At 34.2% G+C, this 23,831-nt stretch overlaps 2 protein-coding genes across 3 annotated transcripts; one reads left to right on the forward strand and one right to left on the reverse strand.

Annotated features, from left to right (window-relative positions):
• The first annotated feature begins 1,166 nt into the window (after positions 1-1,166).
• Positions 1,167-5,835, forward strand: LOC143918313 (uncharacterized). Its single transcript, XM_077440129.1, has 3 exons — positions 1,167-1,396; positions 1,626-1,752; positions 2,590-5,835. Exons 1-3 carry the CDS (start codon positions 1,253-1,255, stop codon positions 3,837-3,839), a joined length of 1,521 nt encoding a protein of 506 aa, XP_077296255.1. The 5' UTR covers positions 1,167-1,252; the 3' UTR covers positions 3,840-5,835.
• Positions 5,563-18,533, reverse strand: Nrg (Neuroglian). Of its 2 annotated transcripts, none has more exons than XR_013261115.1 (14): positions 18,462-18,533; positions 16,330-16,414; positions 16,056-16,185; positions 14,128-14,739; positions 13,860-14,050; positions 13,441-13,716; positions 13,088-13,357; positions 12,722-13,003; positions 12,284-12,651; positions 11,062-12,208; positions 10,771-10,981; positions 10,600-10,697; positions 10,119-10,281; positions 5,563-8,869 (listed from the first exon to the last, which is right to left on the reverse strand). XR_013261115.1 is itself a non-coding variant. In XM_077440128.1 (14 exons), exons 2-14 carry the CDS (start codon positions 16,397-16,399, stop codon positions 8,706-8,708), a joined length of 3,882 nt encoding a protein of 1,293 aa, XP_077296254.1. In that variant the 5' UTR covers positions 16,400-16,414; positions 18,462-18,533; the 3' UTR covers positions 6,567-8,705. The 2 variants fall into 2 exon arrangements, 1 of the variants encoding a protein (XP_077296254.1); XM_077440128.1 differs by having other exon boundaries at positions 6,567-8,872; positions 10,222-10,281.
• Positions 18,534-23,831: the final 5,298 nt, after the last annotated feature.

Genomic DNA, 23,831 nt, shown 5'->3' on the forward strand with positions numbered 1-23,831 from the left:
GGAACAGGCTTTTCCTCCCGTATTAATGTGCGCGCACAGAATACGGGAGGAAAAGCCTGTTCTTGTTCCTGTTGTATCCTGCTCGCGCAAATTAAGTGAGTATGTACCGTTTACCATGCACCCTTTTTTTTGATCTTTCGACTTAAGATTTTTCGATCTTTGCCTTCCGATATTTGATTTTTCGTGCATTTCTAATTCGATCCCGTGAGGTGCACCACATAAATATATGTGTATTGTGTATGTGTACCTATTTATGTGTATATAAAACTAATATTTATTGAAATAATTAAGAAGTGGACAATAAAATCTAAAATTTGTTTTATTAAAAATTTATGATATTCAGCAAGAAAATTATGATAAGTGACTATGTATAATATTTTTTTTTATTTATATGTAACTTTTATCTGAATAATAACATATTTAAATAAGTCTTATATTAATTTACGTATAAATATATTATTTGTGAGAATTCTAATATAATTTAAATTAACTTACTAAAGTAAACCATGGTTTAAAATTGCACAAAGTCTAAATTTTAACATTTATGGTAATGAGATAACACCTTTAAATTTTGGTTTTAATTTGAAATATAAGTAGATTCATAATACAAGTAAATAGAGCGCTATTAGGTATAAACATATTTATGAATTTACACAAGATAAACAAATAATCCTGCTAGCATTATTTGTTTACTTTAAATTCCGCGCAAAGCGATCTCGCACATGTCAAAGTCTCGATCACCAAACATCTGACTCCAAAAAATTCCATCCATCGAGAGTTAACTATACTAATGAGAACTCAAGTATCGGATATTCCGAAATCAAGAGTTTTTTTGTGGCAGCTATTGTCGTGTGCGCGATCGCAATGTGCGATATAATCAGTTTATTCGTAATATAGCAATTTATTCCAGTATTAATTGAGAAAATATCACTAATTATTTCACTGTCAAATATATATAATGGTGTACTTATTTTTTACTCTAAAGTCAAGCGTTATAATCTCCTTCCCAATTAAAAAAAAAATACAACACATTTTTTATAGATATATTTTTAATATATACGCAACAGTAAAATAATAAGAAAATTATCTATTTAAAGTATTCGATTTAAAATTTCAACAATAAATTCGTGAACATTGTAGGCTTAAAGTTGGATACATATGTAAGTGTTTAGGCCAATAATTTTTTGACAGTTGATATAGCTGACACTTTTTGACGTTGACAGTAGTCATATATATATAAAGTAAGTCTAACATGGCGCCCGGTATTCGAGCTGAAGCTTTAATATGCTGCTGCTGTTTACGAGAAACTGATCTCAATAGTCTAATGCTACCTAATCAGAAACACGGAGACACCGAGATATATGCTGATATGATACAACAATGTTACGGTTTTCAGGTACACCATATTTTCATACAATATTCAAAATTTACTTAGCACAAATATTGAAAGACTAATTGGAAGTATGTTTGTCGAGTGAAATTAAATAACACGTGTAATTTTTTGACAAAATTCAAGAAGGATGTCAAAAATTATTTATGTGGTTTAGTTTCATCAGAGAAAACATGAGATAAATTAACATGCAAACTTATTTTATTATTTATATTTATGGCATATTTGTTTTCAGATAATAGCCGAAAACGATAATTTTGAAAACAACTCGTATTTAATTTGTGATGTTTGCGTAATGCGACTCAGGGAAGCTTTATTACTACGTATTCAATTAGAAATTGCACGTGACTTCTTCCAAGAAAGTAAGCTTTTCAAATAACATATTCAGAATTGGTTACAGGTCATGTTTGATAGACCGGTCTTCAATTTTCGAAAAATTATACTACCTAGATTTTTTCGTGAATCCATTAGAGTCAAAGTTGGACCAACCCAATGGCGTCTTCTTAATCTAGAAGAAGTATTACTCAAAGTACTGTAACGTGGGGATTATCAGCCGCCTAAAGTGCATTCGGGGGCTAACAATGGAGACCCCCAAATTGGTCTCCTTAGCGGGGCCCTAAGTGGTCGGCAGAATTCCTAGAACCCTGAGAGCGTGTGACCGCGAAAGCGTGACACTTGAAACTGTAGGTGCCTAAAAAATGGAGAAACAAACAGATCGAGGAAGCTGTAGTGAGTGACCTTCCTTTTTTAAGGAGGTACTTAGGCTATATCAGATTCATTCTGGAACGAGCGCTGGCTTTGTGTGGACCTCCTGAATCAGTCTTTCATTTGGATCCTCAACCCACCCCTACGCAACAGTACTTAACTATATCATCTTGGTCTCCGAATTGAATTTTTTCCTTGGATATTCAATAAACGTCCCAACCAAATTAACTGGCATTTTTCAATCTACAGAATCAAGAGCTCAACACTTCCTTCTATATGTATATATAATATATATGTCTCGGCGCTTTTCTCTTAAAATACCTTCTAGTACTCTGAAGACATCTCATTTCAGATATCTGTATTCTTGATCACAATCTCTTAGCCAATATTCATATGCTAGAGATCTGGCCAATATATAGCTTTGAAGACTTTATTTAGTTTAAGAATATCAAATTAAAAATTTATATCGTTACTAATTTCATATGTGTTTTCAGATTTTATCAAATGCAATTCTCATCATAAGGATATCTCTCAAACTAGTGAACTTCTTTCTATTATCGATGATGAAGACTTTTCTAGTGATAAAATCAATGATGAGCACTCTACAGATATTTATAACGAAAAATTTTGTCCACCATTCTATAACAATATACCAGAGACACAATTTAAACAAAAAAGTAACAGAGTGGGTCCGAATAGTAAAACTAAAAGAACCAAATCATGTAATAAAAATGATAACGAAAGGTCTTCTAAGCGTATTAAGCTCGATTCAAATATCAAACAATCTAATGTTAGAAGTCACGGAAAAAAAGTTTTGCACAGTAATAGTAAAAAAGGTAAAGCACTTAAGAATAAAGCTAATAAATCCAGCAGTAAAAAGAAAATAAATGATTGTACTGAAAATATATTAGAATTTTCACCGAAACATAACAGAATCATAGAAGAAATTGTGGAACATAACGACCACACCTATGCAATAACCAAATTTGATAAACCGTTTAAGTTAAATAAGAATGACGTCACGTGCAAAGTATGCAATGAGACATTCCCATATCACATGGCACTCGTCCGTCACATGTCCATTCATTTCACTAAATACGTTTGTCACATTTGCGGGTTTCGTTGCGCGACTAGACACAGTGTCCGATCTCACATTCTGCTACACGAGAACCAGAGTTTGCAAACATGCGAAATATGCAATAAAACCGTGAAGGGTAATATCAATCTGCGAAAACACGTCCAACGACACATATCGAAACTCGTCTTCAGCTGTCCACAGTGCTCGGAGAGGTTTACCAGCTACATCGCCCGGGTGAGACATTTGCACAAGGTTCACAATGTCGCACCGCGTATGCACAAGTGTACACTTTGTCCCAAAGAATTTTCGTCGTCGAGTCATCTGTCGGAGCATACGAAGAAATATCACTTACTAGAAAGAAATCATAAATGTCAGGAGTGTCCCAGCTGCTTCTATTCCGCTTACGAATTGAAAGAACATATGACGATGCACACCGGTGTTAAGAATTTCCATTGCAGTGTATGCAGTAAAACTTTTGCAAGACGCAGAACTTTGCAAGTGCACATGAAAATTCACAACAATGTTAAAGATCATGTGTGTGCCGTTTGTAACAAGGCGTTTAGGCAAAAAGGCACACTGAACAGTCATATGAAGTTGCATGAAAAAGTTCAAATTGAAATTATTTCCAATGATGACATTTACATGATACCAGAATTGTCCATATAAAATATGCTTTTTAAAAAGTTTTGCTTTAAACGCATTTTTATATGAATTTTGTAACGTATAAAAATTAATACCTGTTCATTAAGTATTTAATAGTATATTTACGACACACTTTATATGTTTCAATATTTATAGCTTTCTTAATAAAGATCTCAAAATAGAATCGCCCCAAATTGGGCGATAATAAACTATATTTTTGCTTATTTCAATCGTCAAAAGAATAAAATTCAACATTACAAGTGATCACACCAGTTTGTTCATACACGAACTATAGTTTAAGTCCTAGCATTCAAAACCTATCTTCAAATAGACGCATGTCGTCACACGAAACTTTAATGTGTCAAAACCTTTGAGATATCAAAACGCCAAGTACATGTCAGTTACTGAGAGTTGGCGCGTTCTCATACTCGCACAAATGCTTGCGAAAGAGACAGCGTCTTTTTATTATTGAATGCAGTGTGACACCATGCTATACACCTATTCACAGACATTTGTTCAAGCGCATTTGTTCGCGTCAACTCTCGGTAACAGACCTACATATACAGATGACCAGTGGCGGATCGTGAGAATTCATAGAGAGGGAGGGGGCTGCAGAGATAAATCGGGCTGTAGTAGCTCGTTGACTATACCAGTGATCAAATGCAGACAAAAATAGCATGCATTTGTACTATACTGGGAGGGCTGTAGCCCCACAGCCCATATAGACGAGTCACCACTGCAGTTGCCCCCCCGATAACACGGATTCTGACAACACGTGCGACTTCTCGCATACCCAACGAATCGAACATGTACGGTCTCAATATATTGAACATACACGGTCTGTAATTGTATTTAAAAGAGGAATCCCATGGAAACCGCATTACAACGTTGCTATAATTCCTGTGCGCTTGTTTTTGAAACACTGCAACCCAGGGTAAGCATATGTATATATAATACATAGAGGATGGGCTCTACGATTAAGAATACTTAAACTTATGCCTAATAGTATGTGCATTAACCAACTAGTTTGTCAATTTGTTCTTTTCTGTACATTATAACTGGCCAGATTGGTTTGTGTATGAACAAAACTAGTGTGTTCACGAACAAACTAAATGTACACTTGGACTGTAAGATACACATATGCATGTATAATAATAATCTACCGTTCAGCTTGACAAAGTAATAGATGAGCATTTGGACCTGTTTGATTTTCATGTTGATGAACTGATCAGTTTCATGAGATTCAACACGAGTCTATTTGAATGAGGTGAATGATTTCTAATTTGTTATTTTTCGTGTTTGCCTTTTGTGGGACTGGTGTGACGCATTGGGGTAACCTATCAGGTCACATTGGTCATTAATTTGTTGTTATTATTATTTATTCATTTTTATGCATAGAATGGTCATTGTTAGCAAAAGTATCGTCTAAAAGTGAGCCATCGAAGAGAGACGAGAGAGAGAGAGAGTCGAAGTTTAGCAAAAATAAGCAAACAATGAACAAACTCTGCCGTGCAGTTTTTGTAGCAACATTTTTGGAGGGTAAGAATATAAGTAATCCTGTAATCTGTTAATGAATTTATCGAGTGTTATATAACATATTTCCATGAACATCGATATCGAATTTAATATAACATTGTATGAAATAGTTATTAAAAAAATATTCTTTTGTTTCTGCATCTATAAAATAAACAAATGATAATCTGTCAAAATGTATTTCTCTGGATGCATAGAAATAAAACTCACAAATAAATACATATACATTTCGTTTATTCAAAATATTATTTCAGCAATGTTTACACATTAAGCGCTTCAAATAAAAATATTCAATTTGCACACTTATTTAGCGCTTAACCATTATATCTCGTACGATTTATCGTTTCACACGATACATGTATGAATAATGTATATGAATTAACTTATAAAAAAAAAACATCAATTGAAACTTATACGATTAACAATGATTCGAGCAAAATAAATGCCACATTGTGCTGGACGTAATTGATGATAATATCGATGATGATTTCACAATAATAACAAAATAAAAACATAAAAAAATTGCTTTAATGTGACCATTTTTTTTATGATTTTAAATGTTCCATTAAAATGCCTTCTTTAAGGCACTTTGTGCATTACAAATAAAAAATAATAAAATAGTGAGGATATATAATAGATACAATACAAAAGTAAAATCACGCATATCAAATATTTGCAAAAAAAATTCGTCAAATACACTTCTTACATAAATAATGTATAAAATTCTACATTAATTTAAAAAAATAATACATAAATTAGTGAGAGTACTGAAACAACCTTTACATTTATGAATAAAGTAAAGAATTAAAAATAAGACACTTGTAGAACTAGCTTCATGATACGATAACTACATATAATACGATGTGTCCAAATATACAGATCCATGTGGTCTTTTATTTATGTATGTAATGTTATGAAGAAAATGGAACAATAGCTCTGCTACAATTTTTATTGTTGAATTTTTTTATAAAATACTATGTACGTACTTAGATTGAGTCACCGCCAATTTGACGATAATCATCAAATGTATACTTTATTGACTTGAAATACATATATTCAATAAATTCATTGTAGTATGCAAACGAGAAATTCTCCATTAAATATAATATTTATTTATATATTCAACACAATTAAAGGTAATGTCGTGATTTAAGTGTATAAGCTACTTCACAAAAATAGCATATGGTATGCAAACTATTTTTTTTTTTTTTTAATATCGTATTCTTAAACTTTAAAATCCTTAAAAGTATTTATAAAATTTAGATTCGAAAATCAGATCTGCCAGAATAATTTTATATAATTGATATTTTAAATATAGAGAGAGACCTCTTACCGAAACATTACAAGTAGAAAAATGAACACATAATGAGAGAATCTAGTAGTGATGGCAAATAATTCTTATGGCAGTGTTAGTCACTTGGACCATCATTTTTTTTGGACCCAGTGAACAATATCAATTTTTCAGTTATACGACGCCATCTACAGGTAAAAATAGAAAAATCAAAGCCCTTAAATCTAACTTCATATATTCTAAATATATAAATAGCAATACAATCTGTACAATAACAAGAAAATATTTTAAATGCATATTTAAAATTTCTTTTAATCAAAAATTAATGACGCCAATTAAAAATTCACATAGAAAATCAGCAGTTCAGTAAAATTTAGAAAGATGTATTCTTGTATAAAAGCTAAAAAACACGATTCAAAAATAATATCAATATTAATTTAGAGTTATTGAAAAACTTAAGTTTCATTTAATAGCATATACTTCACTATAAATACAATTTCAATTGTAAAACAAGCTGCCGGATAGTTAACGGCCACGCAGATCCTTTTTTTTCTCTTTCGTTAAGTAAAAATTTCCAAACGAAAAATGAGATTAAAATTTTTGTACATCCATCCATTGTTATATGTGATAGGAGTCTAACATGAACATGAGAACACTATTTAAACCATTAAAACCCTGTTAATGAAACAACAACTACCCTTTTCCTCGTGCAACAATAAAATGCGATTTCATAATTACCATAGCATAAAATTGATAAGAGAAAATAATAAATAACATATATTAAATATTGTGTCAAAGACAAAAATGGTCATATTAAAAATGTACATCAACGTGTACATTAACTACCATCATCTAAACATCTAAAAGCCTAACGTCTAACTGGTAAGATATAGTGATTAATATTTGAATAAATGTCACAAAAAGTGCAGAGCGTACACTTATAAAGACAACACAAAAGCAATATTCAAAAAGATGATGAATACATAAGTCAAAATTTCTTATTAATAATTGACTATCTAATACAATGAATATTGCACACCAGCAATACCCTGAGATGTTGGAAATGAAATACATACAGTCAAAAAAGCATGATATAACCAATTATATCCCTTAAGAGCACCAACAATGTTGCAAATATAGTCATCTATAGAATAAAAATATTTATATCTGCATTCCATCAATGATACACAGCAAATTTAGGCTTCAATTTCTTGATATTAAATTCCTATTCAAATCTCAAAAATACAATTGAAATCCTACCCTAGATGTCATGTCAAAAATAGTGATTTTTCTAACATTTTATCTGCTCTACTTTTCGTATATGATATTATAATTATTTATCAGAACAACATTTAACAAACCAAATCAAACGTATAGCAACGGTTGATGTTTATACTGTTTTGTGCCGAGAACATTTTCAATTTCAAAGTGTGAAAAGTATGTATTTGAGCAATCGTCATTACCAGATTACGGTAGGATTGGATAATCTTATAGATGGATAATTAATAACAAAGTCATTGATTGGTGACCTACAAAGTAAATAGTTGATAACTTTAGAGTAAAAAGTTGAAGTTTTAACAGACTTATATTAATTATAAGAGTTCACTTTCCTTACAAGCTCTCATTCGCACACACATGCACTCGCACAAACACCTACATACGGGTGAACGCACGTGCACACAAACGCCACCGTTCCCTAAATGGTGCATCGGACAACAGTTTTATTGCAGTTCCGTCAGTGAGTGTGCGCACGCGTATGATCGTGTTGTATGATTAAAAAGGAATGTCGATTGTACACATACGTAACGTAATATTAAATAATAAAATAATAAACATAAATTATACAATGTTGAACTATTAACAAACTTAAAAAAAATATAATTCAGCAAATATTAACGGTTTGTATGTATATTTTACTCGTCTACATAGAACAAAGTCCACGGCGAGTAAAAAAAAAAAAAAACTATAAAAAATAAACACAAATCTCAAACAAACAATCCCAAAAAATATAAGTGTTCCAATTAATTCAAAGGCGACACCGGTGAAGCAAGCTTTGATGAAAAAAATTAAACATATGTCGGGCGTTGAGTGTTAGTGGGAGAATGAACTGAAGTGTGTGAAGCGTTAGGTGATAACGGAGCACTGGACACAGGACCAAGACCTCCGGATAAAGGTTTCATGGCACCCGGAACATATTGACCGATGAAAGATCCATCTTCAGTAAAACGACCTGAAAAAATACAAATAGATTTTGAAAAGATCACAAAGCAGCGAACAAAAAACCAAAGCCAATACTCCAGCCTTTAATTACACATTGAATAATATAATAAAGTAAAGAAAAATTATTTTCATAAATTTCAACCGTTTTATAATATATAAAAATAAATAAATAAAAATATAATCAAATATCCAGCACGTAGCTTGGTAGTTGCGTTAATGCTAACAACCGAGAGGTTGCCGGGTTCTATCCCTTGGGTTGACCTCAATTGAAAAGAATTTATTCCGAGCATTTCTGCGGTGCTGCTGGTCAGACTTAGATATTTGTGACTCTTTTTTCTATCAGTTTGAAGATTTAGCTGAATTCATTGTTGAAACGGTTCCTAATCAAATTGACAAAAACCATTCTACCCACTATTCGAATATGATTTAAATCATCATATATGTATATAATATCGCTATTCTGTCTGAGATAACGCTCGCTGTACTATAATAGTCGTTTCGATTCGACATACATGTCACAGCTAAACCACTGCCAAAACGTACATATATACGAATACAATAAAAAACTTCTATATATACTATTTGCTACCGATATTTCCACTTGGCAGATAATTTTCCGCTATCTATTGAAAATTTATTTAATTAATTAATTAATTTTTCTATTGGCGTTTTATATTGTTTACATGTAGGTACATAGGTAGGTGGTTTTTACCATTTTTTTTTTCATATTAAACAATTAAATTAAATATATTTAAAAGGTATTTGAAAAAAATTCGACCGCGTGCATATCGAACCGACACATTTCTTTTAATTTTTTTAACACCCATGTAATGATATGTCATCGGGTACAACACTAGTTATATATATATATATATATATATATCAGTGGCGGTTCGACCATATAGGCTGAGGAGCTGCAGCTCTCCCATTATAGCACATATGCATGCCATTTTTGCCGCTTATGTGGGCTGCGGGCTGCAGCCCTATCAGTATAGTACATATGCATACTATTATTGTTATCATTCCATCAACGAGCTACTACAGCCCAATTCATCTCTGCAGCCCCGCCACGGTGAATTCTCACGAGTCGCCACTCGTGAGATATACATACATATATACAAATTTAATACAATACATAGATGTCACTCTGGGGCAACCCAAAAATGGCATCATGGGAAGATATAAAATTGGGTCAACCGACTATGCTAACCTCCACCTTTCCCAAATATTATGAAAAAAATAAAAAATAAAAAAAATACCTTAAAATAATAATGAAAAAATATTAAATTTTGGACGGTTTGAATGACTTCTAGACGAGTGTTGCGAAACCCTGAGAAGCTGAATCAGGTTGTCCGGTTCCGGGAGGTGCTTTTCTTTTCCTTCCATACTGTCCTATGAATGAACCATCTTCATTCATACCAGCTACATAAAGAAATTATCAACGAAAAATAAATAAACAAAAAAAACAAAATGAAAAACATAAAATAATGGATACAATAAAACATTTTTGAAGAAGAACAGTATGTATATATTATATATATACATATATAGTGTGTACATATCTATGTTGGTTCAAAGTATTTGGAGGTCATCCAATCGATATCTGGCACTCTTAGCAATGACCTCAAAAACATATGTACATACATCAACTAATCGCTCCTGATATCAGTTATAAAACCACCGTTGCCTAGTGACTACTCACAATAAGGCTTTCGCGTAGGAAATATAGAAATCATGTACCTGTTTCACCTTCCCCATACTCTGCCATCGAGTCTGTATCGCTCTCGTGTCCAGGTTTTAGTCCACTACTCATCGAATGTCTAGATTTATTGTCCAAACTAAAAAACAGAATAGCATCTATGATTCCGACGAATACATATAAAATGTCATTATAAATACGATGACACTTACGGTTGAGAATATTCGTGGAAACCTCCCTCATCTGGATAGTCTCGTCGGCCATTAGCGAGCTCTCTATCGTGCACATCATACTTTCCTCCACGATTACGCTTGATCACACACACCAAAATCAAAACGAGAAGTAAGAAAGCAATCGCGAGCATCATTCCAATAAACCAACCAGCCGTGGCAACGTTCTCTTGAGGCCGAATGATAGGTCCTTCTACAAAATAAATCAATCGTGAAAACACTTCAAAATATTAAACAATATGAGAATAATAATAAAAATGAACGAGACATTACCAACTCCAGACGTATCGATTTCTTGAACATCGCCTACTTTCTGATATTCGCCATCGACGGCGACAACGGCGATTTGGTAAACTTTTCCGAGCTCTAATCCTCTAACGTTGATAAAATCATCGTTCAATTCCGGATCCGACGTCTTGTAATTCAGTTCGCCTTTGACTCTGTAATTCACGTAAAAGTGAGATCCAGATCGACCTTCCAATGATGGTATCCATGTAACACGAGCGCTAACCAATGACGGCTCGTTAGAAGGTACTATGGCAACTTTGAAATTTGGCTTTTCAGGTTCCAAGGCTGCTCCAGATCGCGTCCTCGCTTCGATGAAATAAGGCTCACCGTCTCCCGATTTCGTGGTAGCTTTAATCGTCAGCCTATACTTTGTATTCGGTTGCAGATTGGCAAGTTTAGCCCGTTGCTGTCTAGGATCATTTATCGGAGGAGTCCTCTCTATTTCCAGTCCAGCAGCTGTACCGGTAATATTCTGATAGAAAATTCTATACCCGTTCAGTATTCCGTTGGGCTGCTCGGGCTTCTTCCAAACGAGATACAGAGCTGATGTTCCCATTTGGTACGCTTCTAAAGATTGTACCGTACCTGGAGTGCCTTCTGGTGTTTCAAAGCTCAACGTATTGCTGAATGGGCCATTGAATCGTCCGTTGGCAACTAAGATTCGAGCATAATTTTTGCTAAAAGGCACCAAATTTGTTACGAGAGTTAGATTAGCATCAGGCATGACTTGAAGTTCCCTCAAGCTGCTCTCAGTGCCTTTATCGGTCCATGTTTGAATTTTATAACCTTTGAAATGTCCACGTACGGATTGCTCTGAAACGTGATTCCAACTCAGCAGAGCTGTAGTGCTTCCGGTTACTCGGACTAAAGTGAAATTTCCCGGTGCTTCCAATGGACTATCTTCGCCTGAATATCCAACAATTTCCACAGGCGTAACATTGGCCTCGCCCATTTCATTCATCGCTACCACTTTAATTTTGTAGGGCTGGAAAGTGGGTTGATCGCGAATAAGCAGCTCCGACTGCTTCCAATCAAAAATGTCTTCAGAATTCCAATCTTCTCCGGGTATGTCACGCTTCCAACTAACGCGATATTGGAATCTCGGAGCATTGTGATCGATTTCAGGCATCGGCTAAAACAAGCAATAATTATTTATTAAGAAAACACATACTTTCAGTTTAAAATTTTGCACGTTTGTAACACACACCGTCCATGAAATGACAAGATTGTTGGGTTCAGATCCTTTGCCTTCGACTCTGTCGGGATTTTTATAAGGAACATCCGGTTGAGTCGAGCACACATCAGAGTGTTGCGATGGTGAAGACGGTCCTACTTTGTTTACGGCCACAACTCTGAACGTATAATTAGCCCAGGGATTTAGATAAACACTGTATGTGCTGTCCGTGGCAGGCACTTCATCATAAGCCACGACCCAACTATCAGGTGTGAAACTGGTATTGTATTGAATAATATAACGCAAAATTGGCGCACGGTTATCACCAGTAGGATTCCATCTTATACTAGCATCGCGGCTATTACACTGAATAGACACAAGATCAGGAGCGTTTGGTTTATCTGAAAATATTAAAAGATTAAATATACGAACAGATTTCATCCAACATGTGTCCTTGATATGAGTGCATACCTTGTACGATCAATGTAGCTTGAGCAGTGTCTTGATCGAGTTCAGTCCTTGCACGACATGTGAAAATACCCGAATCCAGTTCGTTCGCTTTTGATATAGTCAGTGAATAATCATTCGTTTGAATAAATCGAGACTCGGTATCGAAATCGATTTGTTGATTTTTGTGCAGCCAGTCAATTACTAAGGTCAAACTTTCGTCTGTATCAGCGTTGCATCTGAAAGTGGCTTGAGCCCCTGCTACAACTTCGTAATCTTCAGGAAAGTCCATTATACGAGTACGTTCTGAAGACAAAAACGCAATATTACAATAGAGAAGCTTTAAATGATTTAAACAATTAATACTGATGTTAAGGTGAATATAAATACTTTTTACAGTGAGGGTTGCATTTGCACTTATAGCACCCAATTTGTTAGCAGCGTGACACGTGTAAACGTCAGCATCAGCGTAAGCAACATTAGCAATGTGCAAATCGCCGGTAGTGTTGACCGTATAACGACCACCAGTTAATTCTTTTCCAGCACGTAACCATTTCACCAAAGGTTTCGGAGCTCCAAATACATGACAAGTCATTACTACATTGCGATCATTCACTGTAACGACATCCTTTGGGGGTTCAGTAATTTCAGGTGCAAGAGCTAGAATTATTTACACAGTATTGTAAAAATATGTATGAAAAATACAAAGTAAGTCAATTCTGACAAAATATAAATATACATACCCAAGACATTAACGAAGACATCTTTATAGACATATCCAAGAGAATTTGTTGCGTTACAACCGTAATTTGCAGTATCCTTTTTGTTAACGTTCTTGATAAGAATGCTATTAGAGCTGACAATACGTCGGGAATTCGGAGGAGCTTCTGATATCGGTTTTCCATTGTATATCCATTTGATTTCAGGTGGCGGAACTCCTGAAGCCTCACACTTCAATTCAACGTCTTCCTCTTCGGCTGGATTTTGAATCTCGGGTTCAACAGTAAAATACGGAACAGCTAAAATTCAATGAAAAAAAAGCATTGTAGAACTTGTATGCTATATGCACAACATTTTGTGGGTTTACTTTTATGTTTGTTCCATTACGAAAAATTATGTTTATATACATAATTTTGAAAAAAAATAATATAGAAATATTTACCAAGAATATCAAGATTAATGGAATAAGATTTTGCTGAACCAACACCGTTGCTGACATCGCATGTATAACTTCCTTTATCGTCAAAATTCAATCCCTTAATCTTAATACGCTTTCCATAATCCTCTTGAATGATTCTATCTGATGCTTTCAATGGAAGTCCACCTTTACTCCATATTACTTCAGGCAATGGGCTAAAAAATTAAATTAAAAATATTATTTAATATACAAAAAGAATTAATCGCAATTCATAATAAACTCAACAACTTACGTTCCTCCGAAGATACAATAAAGATTTGCATCTCCTCCACGGTAAGCAACTTCATTTCTTCTACTGACATACTGTTGTGTGGGTTCTCGTTTGCTCTGAGATGAAGAGATTCCTGATGATTTTACTTTAAGTACAATTTTATTACCGAGTTTATATTCGCTTCGAGCGATGGAAGTAGCGGCACAAGTGTACGTAAAGTCATCGCTGCCGTCACTGCGAGTAATGTTAGAAAACCACAGATTTCCTTCAGGATCCAGCGTGATTCGAGAGTTGTTGATCGCCTTTATGCTCAAACTTCCCGGTTGAACGAACCAATACACGGATGGTTTCGGCCAACCGTCTGGTGGTTGACACGTCAATTTGAACGGATCACCTTCCTGAGCTTCGACGACCTTCTGCTCTTGGTTCTTGAAAGAGTTCAATTCAGCTTTGCGTACAAACACCGAATTCGAAGTGGCCGTGCCCCATTCGTTCTCGGCGAAGCATTGATACTGTCCAAGATCTTCATCCAGAGGCTTGGAAATGATCAAAGTCCCTCTACCTGGCTGTTGAGATATACGGTCATCGTACGCTTGCCAATCGTAGTTTTTACCATTTTTAATCCATCGATATCTAAAATACATTAAAGAAAAAATCATATTATATAAATAAATTTTATATTAACTCGTTAGCGACGGGGAACGCGGAATCCACGTCGTCGATACTGCGCACTTTGAGATGGGATCACACACTTATACGCGCTATAATATTTTGTTTTAAGACAAAATATGTCTCAATTGGGGTTTATATAATATTATTTCGAAAAAAAAATGATCATATTTTTTAAATTTCACCGACATATCGAACAAAAAGAAAACGTTTAATTTTTTAAGAATTTGTGCTATAGATTTTGGTTTATTTTAAATTTTCACCGATTTTTATTGATTTCAATTGATTCTTAGTAATTACATACATGATCTCAATTCTCATTGTATTTTTATTTAATTCAAATATCACCGCAGTCCGAGTATTGGTATCGAGTATGTTTTGTGATAATTTTTATTACATACCTCCTTTATGTTTCACGTATGATTAGTCTAAAGCCCGGACCCTGAGGGGGCTGTATATTGTTCAAATGTTGTAAATGCTTTGTTAAAGGTTTGCCGAACTTTTTTTACAAACGATTTACAACAATTGAACAATAAACGGCACGCTTCCGGTCCTACCTCTAATGATTACAATTCAGGAAAAAGTTTGCCTCTTATCCGATCGTTTACATACTTTGCCATATTGGTCATCAATATAAGTAAATGGATCCTCTGCCAATATGATGGTGCAAAAATATCGTGTAAGACGCGTTTTAAATCTGCCCGGCGAGATAGTCCTTGACGTTTATCAACCGTTTGTTCATCAGTTTTAAACATAATGGCGGTAGTAAAATAATATAAAATTATTGATATTTTGATTCAAAATAATAATTTTATAAAGAAATTATAGATGTTTTAAAAAAACTTTTTTTTTTATATTTAGGTATTTTTTTAGTTATAGTAAAATATATCAATAATGATTATATAAAACACAACTATTATAGACAACAGTCGTAAAAACTTCATAAACTCGTTAACCCATTTTTTTTGTATTGACTAGATACTTGTCCAATCGGCACAGATGTTAAATTGTTCAAAATATATATATGCATATATTTAACACATAAAACCTTATAGGGTGCATTTATTTCAGAACCACCCCTTGAAGAGATAATATCTTTGTAAAATTAGACATTAATAATTTAGAAAATATCATATTCTCTAACTTCTCCAAGTTTCGCGTAGAAATATGCTCTAGTTAAAAAGTTATTCCATTTTTTGGATACAAAGTGTGTTTTGCGAAAGGTCGCAAATTCGCCCCGTTCTCAAAGTGTTAAAATTCAATCGTAGAAATGTAAATACTTGGGTAGTGGCTCTGCTTCGGCTTCGCATTCGATTATAAACGGAGTATTTTCTTCGCTGCCCTTTTCCGCTACACGGAAAAGCAATTCGGATGTCGACGGTTGTTTAATCATTCGGGGCGGCGATTGATCTTTAAAAATTTAATAAAGGACGATTACTTCATAGCCTGATTATGTCATGGTTAATATTTTAAGAATCGTGATAGCATTAAATAGAATTATATTTGTAATAGATATATGATTCAATGTGGTTAAGTGATGACACATTGACTTACACAGAGCATCAATCGACGAAAGACAAATTGCCGCAAGAAGGCAAACGTGCAGTAACATTTTATATGACATGATGAGATTCGATATCTGAAATGAAAAATAAAATATGATATAATTTTTATTCATAAATATTATTCTTATTGGTTAGTTCCATTTATGTTATTATTTATTCTTGTCTAACTTATTATGTGTCAGCCAGAAAAGGAATCCTTAAAATTTTATGTAACATTTCAAGGATTCGTCCAAACAAAGGAGGTCGAGCCATTGTCAGACAAAATGTAAAATCAATATATGTCCATACTTTAAAAACATTTTTTAAAAATACAAAATATACATTTGGAAGTATTTTTATTCAATAAGCCAGATTCGTGAGTAATGTGATAATTTCACAACTTTCTTAGAAAATTAAATTAGAAATGAAATTAAAAGAAAATTAGAAATTTGTAAACAATTTTTCATCATTACCAGACCCCTTATTAAAACCTTCTAAGAAGTATGCACATTAGGTATATACCCGCCCTTTCTCATGCAGCTTTATAAAGAGCAGTGGTTGTAAACTTTTCGAAAATATTCGAAAAAAAATTGTGTATAATAAAAAATGTTTGGTGCTAGTTTAGTATGCCTTAGCATGCGATCTACCTTTGAATCGCGTTCGTTTATTTTTTTTTATTTGTATCGTAGCAATAAAAACATATCTCAGCAGTCAACACCTATTTATTTAAGGGTCAGGATAGGTTAGGTTAAGTTAAGGTTGGCCCTATTCATTTAATATTTTAAAGAGATATGTACCGTCGTTAATGTACAAATAAAGTTAAATTTGTAATCATCGTGTATTATTTTTCGCTATAAATGTAATTTTTGTTTTTTAAAGGGCCAACCTTAACTTAGTCTAACCTATCCTGACCCTTAAATAAATAGGCGTTGGCTGCTAAGATATGTTTTTTTTTTTCATCAATATTTTCACAAAAAAAAAAAGCATATCTTAGCAGTCAACACCTATTTATTTAAGGGTCAGGCTAGGTTAGGGTTAAGGTTGGCCCTATTCATTTAAGATTGGGTTGTTAGGGTCGGTATTATTCAGTCTCAGTGTCACACGCGAGAACTGAGACAGTGAGACTGCATATTAAAGTAAAAACGTGACGGTAGATCGCATACTAAAGTAGATATGTGCAGGTAGACCGCATACTTAACTAGCACCAAATGTTTTATAAAATTTCTCAAAAAATGAGAACTATCAATTTGGCATTTTTTTCGAGAAATAATTTTCGAGAAGCAACACTTATCCACAAAATATATGCATGTGTATGTTTTTTGAACAAAAGGTTAGCATGAAATGAAATAAAAAAAAAATGTTTCAATTTGTCGACACTCATTGGTTGTGCATGTACAAGAGATCATCCTCAAATACATCCATTTTTTTGGAAACATGATTTTCAAACAATTTTACTCACACATGCAGCAATCAATACCAAATTTTATACATATGTACTTGAAAAAAAAATGTAAAACACCTTTTAATATGAGCACAACAGAACTGAGTTGCAGTTTTATTAAATTTCATTCATCAAAAATCTTCAATATAAAATGTTTTAAATGTCAATACAAAGTCAAAACGAGAATCCACATTCATATTCCAATTAGAGCGTCACATTGTTCTAAATACCAATCAGAAAAATAAAGTAACGAATGAGATTCCAAAAGGATAACACATAGGCATATATATATGTGTGAGTCATCGATTTGTATACAAGCATGCCGAAAAACAAGCAGTGGGTAGTCGGAAAGTGTGGAGGTGCGATCGAAGGGGAAACCTCTGAGAAACGCGCAACGATCCGAGGAACCGAACAAGAGATCAGAGTGACGATTGAAGAGCGAAGAGTGCATCAGCTTAAGTTGGTCGGTATTTATATCGGTGACGGCGGGAGTGACATCATCGTTAGTTAAATTGGCGGACGCGTCTCGATGCGGTGATGCGGTGATGCGGTGAAGCAACACTGCACACTGAACTCTAACACGGAGTAACACGGAGCCCAGAGCTACGGGTGAGATGAGATGAGGCCAAAGTAGGTGAGGGGACGGGGACGGGGTGAAAGAAGTGTCAAATGAGAGGCGATCGAAGGCGAAAACGACTTACAAGGGCGATCGAAAGCTCGGCTGCGGCGATAGAAGTCCGCCTCCGAGATGTCGACTGGGCGGCGGCTGCGCCCGCACTGTTTCACCGTCTACTTGCTTACAAGGTGGGGCCCCAATTGTACCAACCTCACACACACCACACCACTCACTGCACAATGCCTACGGTCGTTACTCGTTTGTCGCTTCGATTCGTTCTCTTCGATGTTTCATGCTAAAACCAGTGCTGGCGTCCAACCTTCTTGAGCTTTTCCGTAGCCTTCGGTGTTTAAGGAACATCGACAATGAACTGAAAGCGCGCTAATGCTGACGTTTAAAATGCGTCGACAAAGTTTCAGCTTGTTTTTCGATCATTCCATATGTGGTTTTTTGAATGTTAAATTATTCCATTTATACGATGAGGTGAATTGAAAAAAATAAAACACTGAAACTGAACTTAAATTTAAAAAAAATCCTTCGAAAATCGATAAAATTTACGATTTTTACAAATGTTTAATAATAATAATAATGGCTTTTATTCCAGACGATGAGGAGAATAGTGCAATTTCCAACGCCCATATAAATAATATATAGATAATAAAAAAAGTATTGAAAAATAGTAAACAAAAAATAAATACATAAGTAAATATATAAATATTACTGATAATAAATAATAATAATAATTATAATAATAAATAAATAATAATACTAATAAGTCTAATAATAATAAATAATAGTAATAATAATAATTATGGGCTGGTGAAAATATATTTTTTAGAATTTTTATTGAAGTCCCTGTTTTATTGTTCCTGAGGATAAGTTTCACCCTACGCTCAGTATTGATTTTGATGCTACATGTTCCCATTTAATGTTAAATGATTCTGGGCACAATAGTAATCGTAATTGTAATTCTGTTAATCATGATTTTTATGGTTGGAAATTTAATAATGTTGACTTTGCTGGCCTGAATTCTGTTTTGTTGGAATCGGAGTGGATTGATCTTTTCGAGTGCTTGGATGTGAATGCTGCTGTCGAGATATTTAATAGGATTGTGCATTCTTCTTTTAACAAATGCTTTAACAAAAAATTTCCTAAATCCAGAAGAATTTTTCCTAGTTGGTTCTCAGCTGAATTAATCGTAGTCATCAGTCGTAAATGTTACTTGCACAAACGCTGGAAGTTCACTAAGGACTCACATGATTACGTTGAATTCTGTCAGTTGCGTTCTCATTCCAAAAAATTGATCTCAATTTGTCACGCTGACTTCATTAAGAAATGTGAAGATTCCATTTCCATAAACCCAAAATTATTTTGGAACTTTATAAATTCTAAACATAATAACAATTCGAATTTGACAATGATGTTCAATGGTGATGAGTCGTTCTCAGGTTCGAAAGATATCGCTAAGGGTTTTGCTGAGCATTTTAAATCTGCATTTGTAGACTCATTCACTCAATCTTCAAATAATAAGTTTCAAATAAGTCATTCCTTCATTCTGTCAGTATTTGAATTTAATATCAGTGATATGGAGTATGGGTTCCAGAAGCTGAAACCTAATAGATCTTTTGGTCCTGACTTTATTCCCGATTTTGTTTTAAAGGGATGCAAGTCCAGTTTGTTATATCCCTTGCTTCATATCTATAATTTATCACTGAAATATTCTCTGTTCCCTGACTCTTGGAAATGCACCAAAGTCACTCCAATTCACAAAAATGACGATAAATCTTTTATTAATAATTACAGACCAATAGCCATTGTTTCGGCTCCAGCCAAATTATTCGAAATAATTTTGCAGAGATTACTTTATAACCATTGCAGTCGGTTTATCATAGACCAACAGCATGGTTTTCGTTCAGCACGCTCTACGACTACTAATCTTTTGTCTTTCACAAACTTCATTACTAAATCGCTAGATGCAGGGCATCAAGTTGATGTGATCTATACCGATTTTGCTAAAGCTTTTGATAAGGTTGATCATTCAATACTTATTAAGAAATTGGCCAATTTTGGTCTATCGGATAATCTTACTGATTTTTTTACTTCTTATTTAAGTAATCGTCGTCAGTTTGTTTGTTTTGATGGCCATTTCTCTGATGTATACCTCACATCTTCTGGCGTGCCCCAAGGCTCTAATTTGGGACCTTTACTGTTTCTAATATATGTGAATGATATTGGCTCGGTACTTTCAGATTCAAATTTTTTACTATATGCTGATGACCTCAAGTTATTCATGAAAATTGATAGTGTTTCTGACTGTGAGGTCCTTCAGAGTAATTTGAACTCTTTATGGTGCTGGGCGACTAATAATCATTTACCTCTTAGCGTTAGTAAATGCAATATTATGTCTTTTTCTCGGTCTTCTAACCCCACCTTATATCAGTATAATCTTGGTGGAACTCCACTGTGTAGAACATTATCCAAAAAAGACCTTGGCGTTACGTTTGAGAGCAGATGGAAGTTTGGTATCCATATTTCCAATATGTGCAATAAAGCTTCAAAGATGCTGGGTTTCGTTTTACGTAATGCTCACAATTTCAATAATTTAAGAGTTTTGCGTCTTCTTTATAACGCATTGGTCCGAAGCATTTTGGAATCTGATGCCATTATATGGAGTCCCAGTGAATTAACTCACTCTCTAAAAATTGAAAGAGTTCAAAGGAAGTTCCTCCGCTATCTATATATGAGGGAGTTTGGATACTACCCTCAACTGTTTCCTAGTGCTTTTGTGCAAGGTTCTGTTGGCTATACTTCCCTATCTCATCGGCGGGATATGCATCTTGTGTGTCATTTCTTCAAATTATTAAGAGGTGATATTTACAACCCAACTATATTGGAAGAAATGAAATTTTGGGTTCCATCTCGCCTCATTGATTATCGATTGCGTCCATTGTTCCAAACTATTAAAGCAAGAACTAATGTTCTTGCTTTTTCACCAATCGCTCGAGTCTTACGCTGCTTGAATTTGGTCAGCAATCACATTGATATTTTCAATATTTCACCGGATAATCTATCCGTATTTTTACTGTTTTTTACTTTTAATTCAATTTAAACTATTTATATGTGTTTTTTTTTTTTGTGTATTATTTTCATTTTTGATTTTTCAATTTATTAATTCTCAATTTTTCAATTTTTAATTTTTATGTACAATTTTTTAAATGTTTTATTTTATTTGTTTTTCTATTATTGTTGTTTTATTTTTTCTTATGTATTTGATCTTTTATGTATTGTCTGGCCACAGTGTCATATTGGGGTGACCTGTAAAGACTCTGTGGTATACTTGTATATTAAAATAAATAAATAAATAAATAAATAAATATAATTTTTTACAGATTTCTCATGACACAGAACATCTTTTCCAACTAGAGATGTATGGGAACTAGTCTTATTGTGAAGGTCTTCTTCACCACCAGTCCGCCATGTATTGTAGACAGATTCGTCTGTGTTCGGTATTAATACAACTATATGTTGAATGTGGTATTTATTTGGTAGTAACACGTATACACAAGTATGGTTAATTGTTGGTAAAAGTATGTCGTTCAGAGGTCTCTGGATGTGGTAGAGTGTCGCTGGCTCGGCATTCGGCTATGTTCAGCAAGTCTCTGAATACGGCAGTGTGTTGCTGGCTCGGTCGGCTGGTTGATCTTCCAAGTCCGTGTAGTGAAGTGGTGGCTGGTCAGGAGCTGGATGTCGACTGGTCTGCTGCTTTGTGTCGACGCTTGCTGCTGTGGGTCGACTGGCGTTGTTTGGGTTGTACCTCCTTTTATAGTGTTTTTTGAATCGCCTGATCGATGGTGGTGGTTTGTTGATGCGTAAGAAAGGAATGCACTTTTGTCGAGGCGTAGAATTTTCTGGAACGCTTGATGGAAGTGGTTATTGATGCGTACGAGCATTTAGTTGTTGATGCGTACGAGAGGAATGCTTTCGTCGAGGCGTAGTATTTTCTGGAATGCTTGATGGAAGTGGTCGTACGAGCATTTAGTTGTTGATGCGTACAAGAGGAATGCTTTCGTCGAGGCGTAGTATTTTCTGGAATGCTTGATGGAAGTGGTCGTACGAGCATTTAGTTGTTGATGCGTACAAGAGGAATTTGCTTTCGTCGAGGCGTAGTATTTTCTGGAATACTTGATGGTGTTCCGCTCGATGTATTTTGTTGTTGCGGAATATTCTCGAAGGTTTCGATGACGATGACGACGACGAGATTCCTACAGATGTTTCCAAATTCCAAAATTCACTATTTTCGATGTAACCAATTGTACAGTATTTTTCAATTTTTGAATGCGGTTTCTTGAATGTATACCTGCGCGTACGTATGCTCATTTGTCCTAAACACGCTCAGTACCTGTAGTATGCTCAGTATATGTACGTATGAGCGTACGCTCAGTACTCACGCATACCACTACTAACAAATCGCATTAAAGTTTGAATAAAAATACAACATATTTCCAAAAAATCTGATATTATTTTGTCGTCCCGTTCATATCTTCCGTTCAAGTCGATGCGATGATTACATAGTCGTAAAATTTTACTTTATTACAATCCACAATTTCAATAAATTGTAGATTATAAGCTAATTTTTACAAAGTTTATCTCAGTTTAATATTTAACCCACGGTTCAAATGTAAGATTTTTGAGTTATATTATCTATTAAGTATGAAATATGATTAACATCTCAAATGTGCATACATTTGTACACAAAGATATTCGAACAAAATTCCGTCTGAAACACATATTTTCTTCTGTTGTATAATTTTAATTGGATATAATATTGTTAAATAATTTAATTATGAATTTTTTTTCAACGAAATATATCTGTTTCAACATTCTACACATATTAATGAGTAGTGAATATAAAAACTATAGAGAATACAAAAGGTAAGATACTAATGTCACTAGATTTATTTTTTCAATTTAAAAACCATATGATCGAAAACTGTAAACTGAATAATAACTATAACTAAAAATTTCCCCCCATGTATAATATGTATTCCGTTATTTATTCTTTTAATTTTGATGTACGTAACTTGAAGTATTCGAAGGTTGAATATTAAGAATTGTCTAACATATTATGTCAAGTTATGCAGTGTTATTCACTAGATCCGAGAAAAAATATAATAACTTAAATGTGATTGGAGTGATTTATACACATAGTCGTAATATAAAATATTAATACGGGTGTAGGAATCTCGTCGTCGTCATCGTCATCGAAACCTTCGAGAATATTCCGCAACAACAAACTACATTCCCGAAACCCAGACGACATGCACCTGCAGTCATTATATTAAACTCAGGCGGAACGCCCCTACCAGTCGAGTGGAACCAAAACGGTCGAAACACGCCGCCACCATTAAAATACATCGAGCGGAAAGGCGCCAAGCATTCCAGAAAATTCGACGCC

This window comes from Arctopsyche grandis, chromosome 10 (genome assembly GCF_051622035.1).
Source record: "Arctopsyche grandis isolate Sample6627 chromosome 10, ASM5162203v2, whole genome shotgun sequence".
NCBI classification, from domain to species: domain Eukaryota; kingdom Metazoa; phylum Arthropoda; class Insecta; order Trichoptera; family Hydropsychidae; genus Arctopsyche; species Arctopsyche grandis.